At 32.3% G+C, this 16,640-nt stretch overlaps 1 protein-coding gene, 1 long non-coding RNA gene and 1 pseudogene across 2 annotated transcripts; all 3 read left to right on the forward strand.

Moving 5' to 3' along the window:
* The first annotated feature begins 186 nt into the window (after window positions 1–186).
* LOC134247258 (zinc finger protein 862-like) lies at window positions 187–1,747 on the forward strand. Its single transcript, XM_062729620.1, has 2 exons — window positions 187–1,409; window positions 1,541–1,747. Exons 1-2 carry the CDS (start codon window positions 1,116–1,118, stop codon window positions 1,745–1,747), a joined length of 501 nt encoding a protein of 166 aa, XP_062585604.1. The 5' UTR covers window positions 187–1,115.
* A 120-nt stretch (window positions 1,748–1,867) lies between these two features.
* Window positions 1,868–3,758, forward strand: LOC134247256 (uncharacterized). Its single transcript, XR_009987796.1, has 5 exons — window positions 1,868–1,950; window positions 2,075–2,292; window positions 2,422–2,446; window positions 2,699–2,809; window positions 2,916–3,758. It is a non-coding gene; the product is annotated as an uncharacterized LOC134247256 (long non-coding RNA).
* Window positions 3,759–10,861: 7,103 nt separating this feature from the next.
* LOC134247260 (uncharacterized) lies at window positions 10,862–15,640 on the forward strand (annotated as a pseudogene).
* Window positions 15,641–16,640: the final 1,000 nt, after the last annotated feature.

Here is a 16,640-nt window from a genome sequence, read left to right on the forward strand (position 1 = left end):
TCGGTGAATTTACCTTTTGTAGTTCAAATCAAGCAAATCAAATTATTTCTATTGAACATGTGAAATTTAGAAAAAATGAAAATTCTGGGGAAAATTTCGTAGAGCTTAGAGTTCCTTTCTCAAAAACTGACCAACTTGTGAAAGGGACGTCCGTATGTTTAAGTCAAACAAAGAATTCCAGACTTGTCGAAATCCGTCGGTCCTGTCGGCAAGGCCGGTAAAAAATTGTCTGGACCGATAAATATCTAGAAATCGTCGGTCCAGATGACCGATAAAAAAATTGGGCTCGATGGCGAATTTTTAAGATTGAGATCGGGATGCGCGGGTGAAGGTCACACAAACAACAAAAATGGCCACATGGGCGATCAAGTTTGTAAAGGGAGCTCTCCCTGGGAAGAAGAGAAAGGTGGAACCACTAACAGCTAAAAATAATTATGAAGACACTAGAGGTAATCGTGAATTTCAAGAGACGTGGAAAACGGATCGTGTATGGTTGAATTATACGCAGGAAAAGGGGATGACTTGTTCATGGTGCATCGAAGTGGGTGTAAACATTGTAAATAATCAGGGAAACAAACATTCGTTCATTACGGGCTCCAAAAATTACCGTTCTTCAACGATCACAGACCATGAGAAGTCATCAACTCACTTAAATGCAGGAAAGGTAATTAATTCACGAAAAGAAGCAGAGAAGAATGCTAGTGTTGCACACAAGACACTTATACTAATGAACGAGGCACAGAGAAAAAGAATCGAGAACATGTTTAGGAATATTCATGCGTTGGTGAAAAATCACCGCCCACTATCAGATTTTAAATGGTTGCATGATCTAGATAAGGCCAAAGGTCTTGATGTTGGAGACACTTACAATAATCATCAAGCTGCTGCATCATTTATAGAATATATTTCAGATGTGGAAAAAGAAAAACTCGTTAGTGTTCTTCAAGATGTGAAATACTTTAGCTTAACAATGGACGGAATCACAGATGACTCTATAAGGGAACAAGAAACAATATTCATCAGACTGATGGTGTTCACAGGGGAAAATTCAAACCCAATTCTTTTGCATTGGTGAGCCAGAATCCACATGCTCAGAGCATTTGTATAAATTTGTTATGGAGAAAATAGAACAAAATGGGTTGTTGCCTCACATGCCAAAAATTGTGGGGTTCGGGTGTGACTGGGCATCTAATATGTTTGGGGACAAAAATGGACTTGTGACGTTATTAAAGAAGGATCATCCTGAGATGATAGCTGTTCACTGTTTGGCCCACAGACTTGAATTAGCTTTCAAAGACACTTTCAAAGCTGATAAACTTTTTGTGAAATTGACAACTTTATTACTAGGTTTGTTTTACTTCTACAAAAACAGTCCAAAGCAAAGGAAAAATTTGAGAAAGTGTATGGAAGTAAGTACTCCAAAATATTTTTATTGTTCCTTAATTTCCGATATGAATTTCAATATGATCATGAAAATTATCAAATTAATGAATTATATTTTAAATGATAACTTTAATTATAAAAAGGTATATTATTTCAGGTCATAAATATCAGTGGTACACTGCCTCATAGAGTAAGTGGAAGTAGGTGGATGCCTCATATGAAGAAGGCGCTTCAGACACTCTTCAAGACATATCCTGCTTTTATAAGTCATCTACAGAATGAATCTCACTCAAACCCAAAGGCAGAAGGGCTGGTCAAGATGCTGGAAGATTGCACCCTCATGACCTATGCTGCTTTTCTCTAGGTAATCATTTTATACATTATTTCAGTGGAGTCAATATGATTTTTTAATCCTCAAAGGCAAACTTTTAATTAAGAGTGAAGTTCAAAAATTCATTACATGAAATTATTTTTTGCAGAATTTTTACAGAAGTCCAATATTACATTGGCTGATGTTAAAGTAACTATTTCATCAACGATGGAAATACTTAAACAGTTCAGCACAAGGTTCCATACCTTTCAATTAACATTTTATTTTGAGTTTTTACTTTTATAACTTGTTTTTCTTCTTTAGTCTCACACATCAGTCATCTTGAATTTTGTAATTGATATATATTTAAAATGTTTCTAGTTCATGTATATTGATGCATGATATTGAAACCAGAAAAGAAATATCAGGATATCCTTTGAAAAGACAAGGTCCACCAACTGACATGGAGAAGAAAGTCAGTGTCATTAAGTCTTCTTTAATCAAACATATGGAGGCAAGATACAGGGACCTAGGAGATGATGTTATAGAATCAACTATTATTGCAAATGTAAAAAGCTGGCCACGAGAAAATGTTGCTGGTATGTAAATTTTTCATACAAAAAAATTAAACAGTTATTTGTTTTAATTAAAATATGATTTTATTACTTTGTTGTTTATTATCTTTGTTGATCTGTTTTTACTGTTATTTAGTCCTTTCTTTTTTACAGTTATTTTCTTCCTGCAGAAAAATTGGTAAATATAAATAGTGTGTATTTTGTATCATATTCCAACTATACTCTGTATTTCTTCTATCCTTTGTAGTCTTTCTAGTATATACTTCATATCCTAACTATTAATAACCAACCCTTTTTTATGACATTCTCATGTGCTTAGGCTTGGTGTGAGACTTGTTTAAATGAATTTAAGCTAAAATATCTTTTTTTTTACATAAATGCTTTCTTTTTAAAGCAAAATATAAACAGTATTACTTTTTTTCTTCTCCAGATTTTGGTGCTAAAGAAGTCCAGTGTATTGCAGAGCATTGGAAAATCAAGGCACAGATCTTACAGATTTGTTGGGAGAATGGCAGATGTTAAAATTTCTTTCTTACAAAAGGTATATCTTCATACAACCACATAATACAAAAAATAAACAAATTAATTTTTATTATTTTAAATGAAAATAACTGCCTAGATAACATTTTTTCTAATTTCTTCTTTAGATTTGGTGAGAAGATTGGCAGTACATCTTTGGAAGATATCCATTCAAATTTTTCAGATAATGAAATACCAAACATTTTGAATGTGTTGGACCTAATTCAAAGTCTTCCTGCAACAAGTGTTGTAAATGAAACGGCTTTTAATCAAATGAAGCTACTAAAAACATCAAGACGTCACAGACTGAGTGAGAAACATCTCAATGATTGCATGATGATTAGGCTGCAATCACCTTCAGTAATGGAGTTTAATCCAAAAGAAGCCGTTGATAAGTGGATGATAATTATATACTGTAAATGAATAAAACCAATTATCAAATAAAGTAATGTACATGTTACATCTTGATCATGAAAAATTAAATGATATTTTTTGTTAAATCAATAGTTAACACCTAAAGGGAAGAGAAGGAAGATGAATTACCAGAGAAGGAAGAAAATTTTGGTTTCAAACCAGACTGTGCAAGTTAATGATGAAGAGATTGTGGAAGAGACTGTTGAAGAGGCTGATGTGGTTGAAGAGGAGGTAACTCAGGAAACAGAGAATGGCATTGCAAATCAGGGAGATGTAGCTGAATCTGATTATGACTCAGAGACAGAAGATGAAATGGAGGATGAACGTGATAGTGAAAATGAACAGTCAGATAGCGAAAATGAAAATCTTATAAGAAGTTTTATTTACGAATATGAAATAGAAAATTGTTAATAAAATACATTTTCTGTACTTATTTATTCCTATTTTTCTCTTCCAAAAATGGTAAATGTATCTGGTCTGACAAAAGTTTGTCCGGTCTCACAGAACCTTTAACTGTGTCAGACCAAATGTCTGGTAGTAGTTGAAAAATTTCGACAAGTCTGGAATTCTATCTGTCCAGTTGAATGGTTAAAAAGGTACATCAGCATGGAGCCAAAATTTGACGGTCAGTTATTTAAGCATATGGATGGTAGTCCTCTAACAAGGTTTTAATTCTCTTCAATATTAAATAAACTCTTTCCGTATTGGTGCCGCGTCAGATAGTTTCTCTTACGGTCACTCAGAAACAGAAATAAAAAAAGCAAGGTAGATGAGGTTCAGATGCCTTCAAAAGGTATATTACGATTTAGTGATGTCCTTGATTGATTTTTCATATTTTAAATAGATGAAAAGGTTATTTGTATTGTTGGTTCTTAAATTATTAAATGGGCATTCTAGATCTGCTACGCAAGAAAATCCTTTGATGGTGTGGATTTAGGTTTAAAACGAAGAAATTACAGAATGTTTTGGCAGGGAAAGGGAGGTATGAAAGGGTTTGACCTTATTCCAAACATAAATCTTTTGTTACGTTATGAATTACCTCCAGAAATTTTAATTATTCATTGTGGAGGAAATGATATAGGTAAAATTCCATTGTTGCAACTACGGTCAATTATGTGTTCAACACTCAAAAAAACTTAGGAGCTACTCCCCAACACAACAATTGGTTGGTCCAATATTTTGCAAAGAAATTCATGGCGTTTGAATTCAAACTCAAAATCTTGCTACTGTTCGACTCAATAATTTTATGAATCACTTAGTTACCGTCAACAGTGGATACTTTATCAAATACCTAGAGATTACTTGGGATTCAAATGAAATATTTAGTAGTGATGGAGTTCACCTGTCGTATTTCGGTGATTGTTTCTTGCTTACAACTTACAAAGGGCCATACAAGAATATGTTTTTCTATAAAAGGTTAAATATGTAGTTTGAGCTTCAAGATGTGGCCACGCCTACACATACTTTTGCGTCTCTCATTCCACCTAACTTCGTTGGCGGTGGTTTTCATTTTCAACGGACAACTATTTGGCGGTTTTTCGAGACACCTTCCATAATACAAGTATTTTTTCACAGCTTCTGCTGAGTATCTGCTAGCCCAGTACCAGCTTGAATGTTGTCAGTATTCATATCTTCAGGACTTTATAAGGATAAGGATACAATGTTTATAAGGATAATGATATAAAGTTTATAAGGATAAGGATAAAAGGTTTATAAGGAATTTAAGGTTTATAAGGAGTTATGTTATAACGATTAATGAAGTATATATTGTATTATGTAGGTCGTGGCCACGATCGCCGAATCAAGAATAAATGATGTTAAGAAGTTATATTTGTCTTAATCGTCTTTAATAATAAGATTTACTTCCTTTACGAAATAAATCCAATTATTATAGCGATGGTTACTACAATCTCTCACATCCGCGCCTTAGATTTGTGCGCGAAATGCTATACATGACGTTATTGCTGTTAATTTTTGACGTCACAATATTTGTTACAGTTGGATTGAGAGGTGGGTGTAGTTTGTCTCTTAGCTTAAAAATCCCACCCTCCCATTCCTCTTATTTATAACATTAAGGGGGACCCCTACGACGTCACAACATGGCTGACTTTCGTCCGAAACGCCATTTTGATCCGAAATATACTGATAATGGTGTGAACAAATTCACTATACACCGCTAATTGGAACTCTTCTGTGTTAATATTTAAATCACCAAAACGTTTTGAAAAGACTATGTTCTTTGCCCTTTACTTAAGCATTTTACGGACATTAATTATCAGCTGTTTTTGCGCGAAGAACATGATTTTATAACGAAACCGGGGTTCTTTGCTTTGAAACTTGATTGGAAAATGTCATCGACGGCTCACGACCATACATACACCTTTGATGAGTACGGTGAGTATGTTTTGCTTAATTAATACTTTGAATTCAGAAGTATAGCCTGAAAATATTTTTAATAGTTCACACTAGAGCTTGTTTACCGTGTGTTAGATAAAGGTATCATACAATTTAATAAACAAATAAATTGGAGATTTGTTTTAGCTAATATTTCATTACTATAAGAAGTTTATTTACATTGCGGTTGAAGGATGAAATTTGATTTATTTTAATGTAACTTGATTTCAACTGTTAAAAATTGATAGGTTGCAAAATCAATGGAAGATTTTCAAGAGGAGAGGAACCAGAGGACTCTACCACATTGTCTACAGAGGACCATGTTTTTCATAATCATTCTTATATATCTATTGTTGATTCATGTAAGTGTTTATATTCCAAGGAATGATAAATTTATATAAAAGCATTTCAAATAAAATGTGTACATATATTTAATAAAATACAGTAACTTCATTTTTTTTTTCAAATGAAAAATTTATACAATGTCAATACTTTATAAGGCCCATACACAGATGTTCCTTAGTATGAGGAGGAGGAGGAGGACACAGATGAATATACATGTAGTTCATCAGAGAGTGACGAAGAAGAACCTGAGAGAAATGGTAAGCATTGAATAAATATATGAATCTGAAACCTGGATCTCTCTGTCTTTCTCCCTCTCTCTGCATTGGTAAACTGTTATGTAAACAAGTTTAAATAACATGCCTTCATATTAAATATATTTATATACACCATTTAGGTGGAAATGTCTTTCCCTTGCAAGGGCGGCACATCATAGACATTATTTTTTTTGATCCAAGAGCTGGGTAAAGGGTGTCATTCTTGCAGAGAACTTGTTGAGAGTTTCAACAACATTGTTTTCTCCAAAAACCCAAAGAACCGCTTTTATGGTGGTTGAGAGTCCACTGCCTTCAGGGTTGCAGCAGCTGTTGCACAGAAAAATATTGGCAATGATGCTATTTCCAAAGTTTGTGTATTCTTAAAATTTTAATCTATATTACGAGATAGTCTTTATTTTTATTTTGTATTTATGTTGATATATTTTAATTTTTGTTCACAGAATTATATGATTTCCTTTATATTATAAATTTAACTATAATTGTAGGTTTATGATAATTTATTACTGTCACCAGGAAAGAATATAGAATTTTTTCTTACTCGGACATCAAAGAAAAGGCAGTACAACAAGAATAGAAAGGCCAGCACAGCATGCAAAAAACGACGCTATGAACTGAAGTCATCAATTGCTAAACAGGTAAATGTTAAAAAATTGCTCATATAATCTGTGTATTAATGTCAACAATGTGTTAGGTACCTATGTTTTTAATATAACAGAAATTGTATTCATAGTTTAAATGAATAGGACACTCGTGTCCAAATTGTTACATGTATGTATTAAAAATTGAAGGAATCAACAGCTGAGCTAAAGGAAGGAATGACATATCAACCTGCTGTAGACCTAAACCGTACAACATCCTCAGAGGCCACACAGGAAATACCAGATGCAACAGTGCCACCAACACTCAAAACTGTGGAAAATGGAAAGAATGCTTTCCTTTACTTTGACCTCGAGACAAATGGCTTGGGTAGATAATACTTATCTTAGCATTAATCAAAAATACATAAGCAATGTACCAGAGCAATTTGTCAAGATATTTCTAAAAGGCTTAAAATATATATTTACATCATAAATATTGGTAAACTAAGAATACTTTAATATTTCCTAAGGGTACTTCTTGTGACATCACTCAGTTGGCATGTGTGACTGAAGAAGAAAGTTTTAACAGGTATGTTATTCCTAAATCACCAACAACACCAGGTGCGACAGCTGTAACTGGATTACATATTGTCAATGGGGAGATGTTTCATCACAAAGAAAAAGTTGAAAGTGTAGCTCTTGAGAGATGTCTATCAGAGTTTGATCAGTGGCCAAAATAGTTTAACAAACCCTTACTTGTTTGTCACAATGGACGTGCATTTGATTCAGTAATTTTGATGAAAGCTTGTTTATCTTGTTCCTCTTCATTACCCATAGAGGGGTTTGTTGACAGTTTGTATGTTGTAAAAGAAGTTTTGCCAGGTAGGAAGTGTTACAAGCTGGAAACTTTAGTTAAAGATTGTATGTCCATGTCCTATAAGGCTCACTTAGCTCTTGCAGATGTACAGGCATTGTAATCATTGGTTGTAAATTTGAATATAAGATATGGCATTTTATTGAAGCATAGTTTCAGTGTACAGTTTTTAATATCTTCAGTAGAGTACAAATCAAAGACAAATGAATGCTTGGTATCTTTGCAACCTTTAACAAAAATTGTTTCAAATTACATGTTAAGAAAAATAGCCCAGTCTGGTTTGACGTACCAACATTTGAAGATGGCACATGAAAGAGGAGGACCAGAGGGAATTGAGAATATTTTGAGTGAACCTAACTCTGAAGGAGTGGTAAGGGTGACCAGAACAAAGTCTGTGTTTGCGAAGTTGGTCACTCATTTCTCTTTCTGATTTTATTCTTCTTAACATGGAATTTGAATCAAGCTGTTTGTTTTATTTGCAAAGATATGATTTTATTCTTTTTTTAAAAATATATATGAATGTACTTTTAATAACTTTTACATATTTAATATATTATAAGAGGGGTATCAGAAAATTGAACAAAGGTAAGACAAGTAATAAATGTAAAGTATGATTCCATTGTCTTGGAGATAGCATATTCTGTAAAGACCTGACAGGCAACTATACTCATTTTATGCTTATTACATCACATTTTTTTTTCATTTCATCCTGCAAATATTCATGTATCATTCAAGTTTTCTTCTGTTTTGTGTGTCCTATGTGTGCTTCACTTCCGCTTTATTTGTCTCTTGTCCTGTTTTTGTTTTCTTTGAAATTCTTTTTTTTTAAATTTAATCAGTTCAAATGTTTCTGTTTTGTCTTTCCTTTGTATGTGTTCTATTTATTTGCGATCTTTGTTTTGGCATTCTTTTTTGTCCTCTCTCCGTGTGCATGTGTGCGTGTTTTTTTTTTTTTTTTTTTCTTTTATAACTATATATACATGTATATATATATATTTCATTGTAGCTGTAGTGGCTTTTTCTTGTATAATCATCATGATCATTATGACAAATACTTTCTTTTTTATGTATTTGTGCATAAAATAATTCTTTGTATTATCAATTTTTTGTTGTTGCGTTTTTATCATTGAAAATGGAAATTGATACCAAGATATTTGTGTCTAGGCAAAATAAAAAAAGATAACTCTTTAATAGGATCTTTCATACCATGATTTTTGTAATGTTTTAATATTTTGCTCAATTTTTCAATTTTTTTCAATTTCTCTCTTTCCATTTACTTAACTATAAATATCATTTATATTTTTACAGTTTTATGGGATTCCAACCGGCACATTTCCTGGAAAGTAATTTTTTGTAATTTTTTTTCTCTTTTTTGTAGATTTGAATAAAAAAATGTTCAACATTCATTTATGTTGTTTTTGTATTTTATTTCAAGTTTGCACAACAGTGGAATTCTATAGAAAATTGAAAGCCTTAAGCATTGAAATAAGTGAAAAATAATAGATTTCTGTTACATGATTTTTAGTGTAAAAAATTAATATAAAATAAACCTTAGTACTTTGGGAATTTATTTTCTTGGATATTGACTACACTATTGAAAGCGAATGTATGCAATAAAAATCTTCCCTACGTTGGTGGTGATATCAAGTATATATATATATATATATATATATATATATATATATATATATATATATATATATATATATATATATATATGTTATACTGTTAATCTATTTTTGCCAGTGCATTTTTTCTGCCGTAGTTTTCTAAATATTTTCAGGCAACCTTGAACTGTGTCATGTGAAATGTGAGAGACATTGGTTTAGACGGTCATACATGAGATAGAGGTTCCATTCGTCACGACCTGCATATAAAGAAATGTGAAGGAGAGTCACTGCGGTTTTTCGAGACGCCTTCCATGATACAAGTATTTTTTCACAACTTCTGCTCAGTATTCAAATCTTCAGGACTTTATAAGGTTAAGGATACACTGTTTGTAAGGATAATGATATAAAGTTTATAAGGATAAGGTTTATAAGGATAAGGAAATAAGGTTTATAAGGATAAGGTTTATAAGGAGTTACCTATAACGATTAATAATGTACATATTGTACATGTATTATGTTGGTCGTGGCCACAATCGCCAAATCAAAAATAAATGATTTTAAGAAGTTATATTTGTCTTCATCGTATTTAATAATGATTTATACTAACTTATATATAGCTTCAAGCGGAGTTTTTAGTAGACCCAAGTCCAGTTGCATTCGGTTTCTTCAGGAGGGGGCTATGTTACGAAATTCATAATTTCGTCACTTTTGTGTATTTAATTAATCACTCGCAGCGTATACAGTTGTTTTCAGCGTATTAATATGCTCATGATTGTTATTAAGTAATTGGTAAAAAGTTGTAAAAGATATTAATTATATGCTGTCAAGTGTATAATATTGTTCTGGAGTCGGGTACACTGTATTTCGACTCTATCTCGAAAGTATGTTTGAAGTCATTTATCACGTTTTGTCTTTGAACATTGTATTGTCATTATTTAAATCAACTAAATAACGTAATAGCTGTACCTATCGTATTTTAGAAGATAAAATCCCATTTTATATGGTTAGTAATGATTTTGTATTAGAAAACTTCTCTGCGTGCACTTTCCATATGGAGAAATGGTGTTCATTCTCCTCATTTGCATATCGGCCATATTGGAGCTACTAGTATAATGGCGACAGTATTCATAAGAGCTTATATAGTGAACGTACAAAAATTACAAAATTTTATATACTAACCATTTCGGATAAAGTTCTTCCGCCGATGTTTTGGTTTTTCATGTTATTTTCTACCGACGTCGCGCACGATGTTGGTGTTAAAATGTTTTCTCGCACTGCGCGCTGACAATTAGACTACTTTTCAATAGAAAAATAATAAAGATATATGCAATATTAGATAGGAACGTGGACTTCAATAAAATATACAATAAATTGCAATAAAAAAAAGTTAAAATTGAGAAACCAGTGTTAAAACCCTCAAAATTTGCCCAAATTGCCTTGTAGATAGGCAACAGATGCAAAATACATATTTCAAATAAATTACAATATCTCAGCGAAATTTCATTTTGGGGGGAAAATATTTGGCGGACTAATTATTGTGATGTTGTAAAAAAAAAATACGTCATAACATTGTTGACGTAATCAATGCCAGGAATCACCGCCGGGTCAAAGAATTCTCAGTATGAACCTGTAGATAAGGGACAAAAATCGAAAATGGCCACGTCAGAATCAGGTAAATTACCACAGTATAAATTATAATTTATGAAAATGTATGTTCTTGCAGTTATCTAATAATTTGTTTTTGATTTGTAAACAGAGAAAAATCATTTATGGATACTCATTACTGTGTAAAATTTCAAAGTAAATTATTGAGAATAGTTTATTTTCTTTGAATTTGAAGCCGCTTAATCCGAAACAGGCACATATCATCTTACACAATAAAAGTACGTCATTACATAGATAAGATATAAAAATAAATTATAAGATTGATTTAATAGTTTATTACAACAATCCTTACGTCGAAAACATAGATCGAAAACCTTATTGACAAACAGAAGTCCCTGACAGGAAGTTAAGATCTGTTGTGAAGTCACCTTTGAAAAAAATAAATTTATCGGTTTTATCTAATTATGAAGATAATTCAAACCCGACTATATTGTTCCATTATCATTGAATATAATTCATTATTTTTATATAAATATGCATATTTAAAGAATAAAGGAAAATCAAATATTTTTTTAAAAGGAAGTTTAGTTACGAAGGCTAAAATATTGTCCGTGTACAGGTATAAGTACTTTGTTGTGAAAAAAATGTTCGGGTTCGTTCTTCATGAGATATACATGTAAGCGACAAATTTAATTTTTCGAAGGTGATTTCACGCGATATCAACATAGGATTATTTTTTGTGTGACCTAATTTTTTTTTTTTTTTTTAACTTTTTTGAATTTTGATATCTTTTAAAAGAAAAAGACTTTGGGGATATAATTTGACAAAAAATGAAACAATTTATGGACAATTATTTTTCAAGAAGAAAAACGAATATAATTTTTAGCCATTAGAATCGGACCAAGCGGCTTTAAGTTCAAAAACGATAGAAGACAGAAGGCGTCACAAAACAAGTATATCTCTTAATTTCAATATTATTGGCAAATCAAAGATAAAATATCATGTTGTGTATAGCAACTTATTGGTGTTTTACTGATAACATCTTGATGGAAATGATAAATAATATTAAATATATAAATATCTTCCGCTTGATTTTTCATTTTTAAGCATTTATTCATAAAATCTATTACACAGGAGATTGTTTTACTAATAACATTTTAAAGAGAAATTTTAACATCCGAACGTCATGCGTAGCATGGTGATCACAAATGGTATGCTCCTTATACGGAAATCTTAGCCGTTTTTCATAATATTAAAATAGTTTCAGAATGTGCATTTTTAAAGGTATTATATTCTTTAAAAAGAGGCATATATATTCGCTAATGTTCATATCAGAGATATTTCAAAATGTCAACACGAATGTCACGCTTTCATAAAAACACATAAATTAAATAAAAATTTGAAATAATACTGAATTTAGACATTCCTCTATAAAACTAGCAAAGAAGTTTCCCAAAAATAAATTCATATTTGAAATGTGCATTTCCCCACGAACATTTTGATGCCAAATGTGCAAGTATTTACGAATCAAAATAATTATTGATTTTTACAAATAAAATAATGTCAACATTAACGTCACACATACATCTAAAATGACGCAATGACGCATTAACGTCATACGGTCTTGTACGTTTTTCGTTAGAAAAAAAAGAACTTATAGTGAAAACAGAAATACTTAAGACATTATTTTATAAAAAGGATTTTTTTAAAAAACTCACATATACATAATGCATTTTAAAGTAAAATAAAATTCTTCACAACTTTTCAATGCCTAAAATGCAATCAATTCGAATCTTAATAGTTGATTTTTACAAATAAAATATTAATGATTATAAATATTTTTATGTCACGGGTGATGCAAACATTAACTTGACTTGGCAGTGAACATCTATTTGAATTAATAATTAAAGAGGGTCTTTGACTGCTGCAATACAAATAAAAATAAACAAAGAAATAAGGAAACAGAAAAGGGTTGAGTAGACTCGTGAATGGAGGAGGAGAGTAAGGGAAATACAAAAGAGTTCTACCACAAAAGCTAAAACGGATTCCCTGCAAATAAATTAGCAGTAATATTTTTACGCGGAGTATACTTATAACTAAAAACAAAATATCATCATATTTAAGACAATTGACTTTTTTAATTGTAGACTAAATCATAAATTGAAATTTACATTGAATTTCAGAGCAGACAGTAAAGGCTGCGACGCTCAGAAAACGCAAACAGCGCGAAAAAGAACGCATTAAAAGGGAAAAAATTGAGAATAGCAAGAGAAAAGTAATGGAAAGAAAATCTAAATTAAACGAACGCGAAGAAGTAAAGCAGAGCCGGAAATCCCTAGCACAAGAGATGGCGCCGAAAAAACGCATGATTAGTCAAATTCAGAGCGAAAATATAGAGAAGGGCAACCTCAATTCATTCAGTAACAAAGTGCAAAAATGTAGAGCTGTGAAAAAACTGAAATCAAATTTACCGATATCCCCGACAAAAAGAGCAGCTACCATTGCCGCTTTTTTACAAAATACAAACTCTCCATCAGTAAAATTACTCCAAAATTGCAAAATTATTCCCTCTCCAGAGGAAAAAGAATCAGTCACACTCCAAGCGTCCGTTCTATCTGACATCAAGGAATCTGTCTCCAAACTAAAACTTAAACGGTGCGACAAAGTTAGGGAAGCCATGGAATTTCTAACAGCTTCTGTAAGCGGCAAAAATGTTAAAAATTCTAGAGCAAAATCTTCACTAGCAAAAAAACTTGGTCTTCCTATTCGTAGAATATCTAAAGGGTATTAAGTTGGCACAAAAATCTTGCATACGGAATCATCATCGTTTACGTATACTAAGCGGAAAACAAGATCTGATGCCTTATCTGATGATACCCGAAAGCTTGTGTATAATTTTTGGTGTTTGCCCGAAATTTCGCACCCAACTGGCAATAAAAACGATGTGAAAAGGGTTAGAATAGGTCCAAAACAATATTCTTCTCATGCTATTCAAATCTTACATAAAACACAAACAGAGGTATATGCAGACTTTCTGTCGAAAAACCGAGAAATTCGAATTTCTCAGAGACTCTTTGAGGCATGTAAACCTTACTACATTCGCGCAGCGCGTCCAAAAGACCGGGTAACCTGTTGCTGTCGATATCATCTTGAAATGAAATACGTCTTTAAAGCATGTATGAATTACAGAAAGACCTATGTAACAGACCCTGTAATATACCATGACATGTATGAAATGTGTAATCAAACTCTCTGTCCTACCAATTCCGATGGTCTACACAACAAATCCTGTTTAGATAGAACATGCATAGAATGTGGGGTTAACAAAATTGAGTTCAGTCACGAGGAACTAAGAACTGATGACATTTCTCCTGATGTTTCTTGGGAGTGTTTTGATTAATAAATATAAACATAACGTCGAAAAGGGGCGAAGCAAAGAAACTGACACTTGTAAAAAAGGTCACCAAACCCGGTGAACTGTTTGAGCACATGAGAAAGCTTCTTACAAAATTTCCATTACACAACAATTTACTTCAGAATTTGCCTTAAAATCACTGCGTTACAATTCATGACTTTTCCGAAAATTACCGTTGTAGTGAAAAGAATGAAATACAGTCAAATTATTTCCAAAAAACTAAAGTCTCAATTCATGTCACCATACTCCACAGACATGCTATTCTTGAATTGGACGGTGTGGAAAGTACAACCGAAAAACCAGAAATAATAACAGAACATTTCTATGTAATATCGCCTGATGATAAACATGACCAACACTTCACTCATCATTGCCAAAAACTGGTTTCTGAATATTTAAAATCCATATCTTACCAGGTTGAAACAATACATGAATTCTGCGATGGTTGCGCTACACAATACAAAAGTCGCCATTGTTTTGGTGACTTATCAGCATCTCTTTCAGAATTTCGCTATTCAAAACTAATCAGAAATTTCTTTGAAACCAGCCACGCAGATGCAGCGGGTGGATTTTAAAAAAATCAGGCGGATCTTGCCGTAATCAGGGGTACCTGTGTTATACAGGATGCCAAAAGTCTCTATTCTTTTGCGAACGAAAAACTAAAAATTCCCAATAATTCGGCAAACGTTCGTCGTACAATTTTCAAATATGTAGAAGAAATCCCAAGAGAAAAGCCAAGATTATACAAACCTATAACGGGTATAAGGTCTGTTCACCAGCTTGTGTCGTCTATTTCCGGCACAAATTACATTCGTCCACTGTCTTGTTACAGCTGCGAAGATTGCGTTGACGGTGATTTTGAGCAAAATTGTAATCTTATGAACAGTTTAGGTAAATTTACCCCTATAAATTTCACGGAGGAAGACTCAGATAGCAATACATCAGACACAGAAAACCAGACGAATGAATTTCAAATACTGTCTGATTTAATTACAAAAGGCAGTATATTTGCTGTACTCAGTGACGATGAAATAAATGATTATTATATACTGAAAGTAAGTGCAAAATCAGTTCTCCTACAAAAAGAGGACACGGACAGGTGGGGAGCTTCTTACAGTAAAGGAGCACAAGTTATCCGAGGTCATTATTTTGAACAGTCAAAGGATACGCCATTGGAATACAAATTAATCAAACGCAAACCGGCAATTGTGCCAACCCAATCAGTTCTATATATAATAAATGAATCAGATGCTCTCCCTGACAATGACGAGTTACATATTACAGAGAAAATTCTTTTAACAATATTGCAGGCCGTGAGCAAATCGCGTGCCTTTGAACACTGACATTGTAGTAGTGAACTTAAATTTAAACATTTCAATGTTGCGACCTGGTTGTGCACGATGAGGTAATATTTTTTTAAATAGCAAAAAAAAAAAATAATTACAAAATATATTACATGTAGCAAAAATCAATTAAAAGTTGGAATTGATGTATATGTTGTGTTTAACGAAATGTATCATTACGTTATGAATGATTTATTAAATATTATTAATTACGTTATGAATGAAAACGGCGTAAACGGCATTTTTTGACGTTTTTGACGTTACCGAAATTAACACCAACATCGTGCGCGACGTCACCGGAAATAACAATAATGTTGATGCTAAAGTGAAAGTTGCGACCGCCTTTTTGATTTGAAAATTCGAAGGGAGAGTACATTGTTTTATTGAAGGAAAGAGCACAGGATTAGTGTTTTTATCATTTTTGGTGATAAAATGTAAGTGTTTATTGCAAGATGACAGAGTTCTTCCGCTGATTAATAAGTGCAGACTAATGTCAATTTTTACAAAATACAGTTGATTTAGGCATTTCATGAAGAGTTGCGACCGCCTTTTTAATTTAAAAACGGTAATATCTTGCCCCGGCGCGACCTACTCATTATTAAAAAGATGGTATCACGCACTGAAAACAGTCAATTATGCAAATTTGTACCAATATAACTATGACGGGTCTTGCAAAAATAAAAACACACCAGGTTTGAGTGTTGACATATAAAAAAAAAGAAGGAAATAGTACAATTTAAATTTTTGCAAGATCTTATGAATATTTAATTAGTTGTATATCACATTTGCTGACAAGGTCATTGTATCGACCATAGAATTTACGAAATGATGACTTTAAACGAGACTGTTGATATTCTTGTGAAATCAACTTGCTTAAAAAATTGTCAATAAATTACCTCGTTTTAGAAATTGTTCATACGTAAAGCATGCTCTTACGTATATCTACGGAAGCCCATTAGTGCCAACCTCTATATATAAAGGAAATGCAATATATAAAAGC

Source organism: Saccostrea cucullata, unplaced genomic scaffold, assembly GCF_032062105.1.
Source record: "Saccostrea cucullata isolate Sc308-1 unplaced genomic scaffold, CSIRO_AGI_Scuc_v1 ctg9998, whole genome shotgun sequence".
Taxonomy (NCBI): domain Eukaryota; kingdom Metazoa; phylum Mollusca; class Bivalvia; order Ostreida; family Ostreidae; genus Saccostrea; species Saccostrea cuccullata.

Bases quoted from the DNA above. Each gene is read 5' to 3' on its own strand.
- LOC134247258 (XM_062729620.1), top strand. From the start codon at position 1,116: ATGGAGAAAATAGAACAAAATGGGTTGTTGCCTCACATGCCAAAAATT. The intron at 1,410-1,540 runs GTAAGTACTCCA...ATATTATTTCAG, and splicing joins ATTTGAGAAAGTGTATGGAA to GTCATAAATATCAGTGGTAC.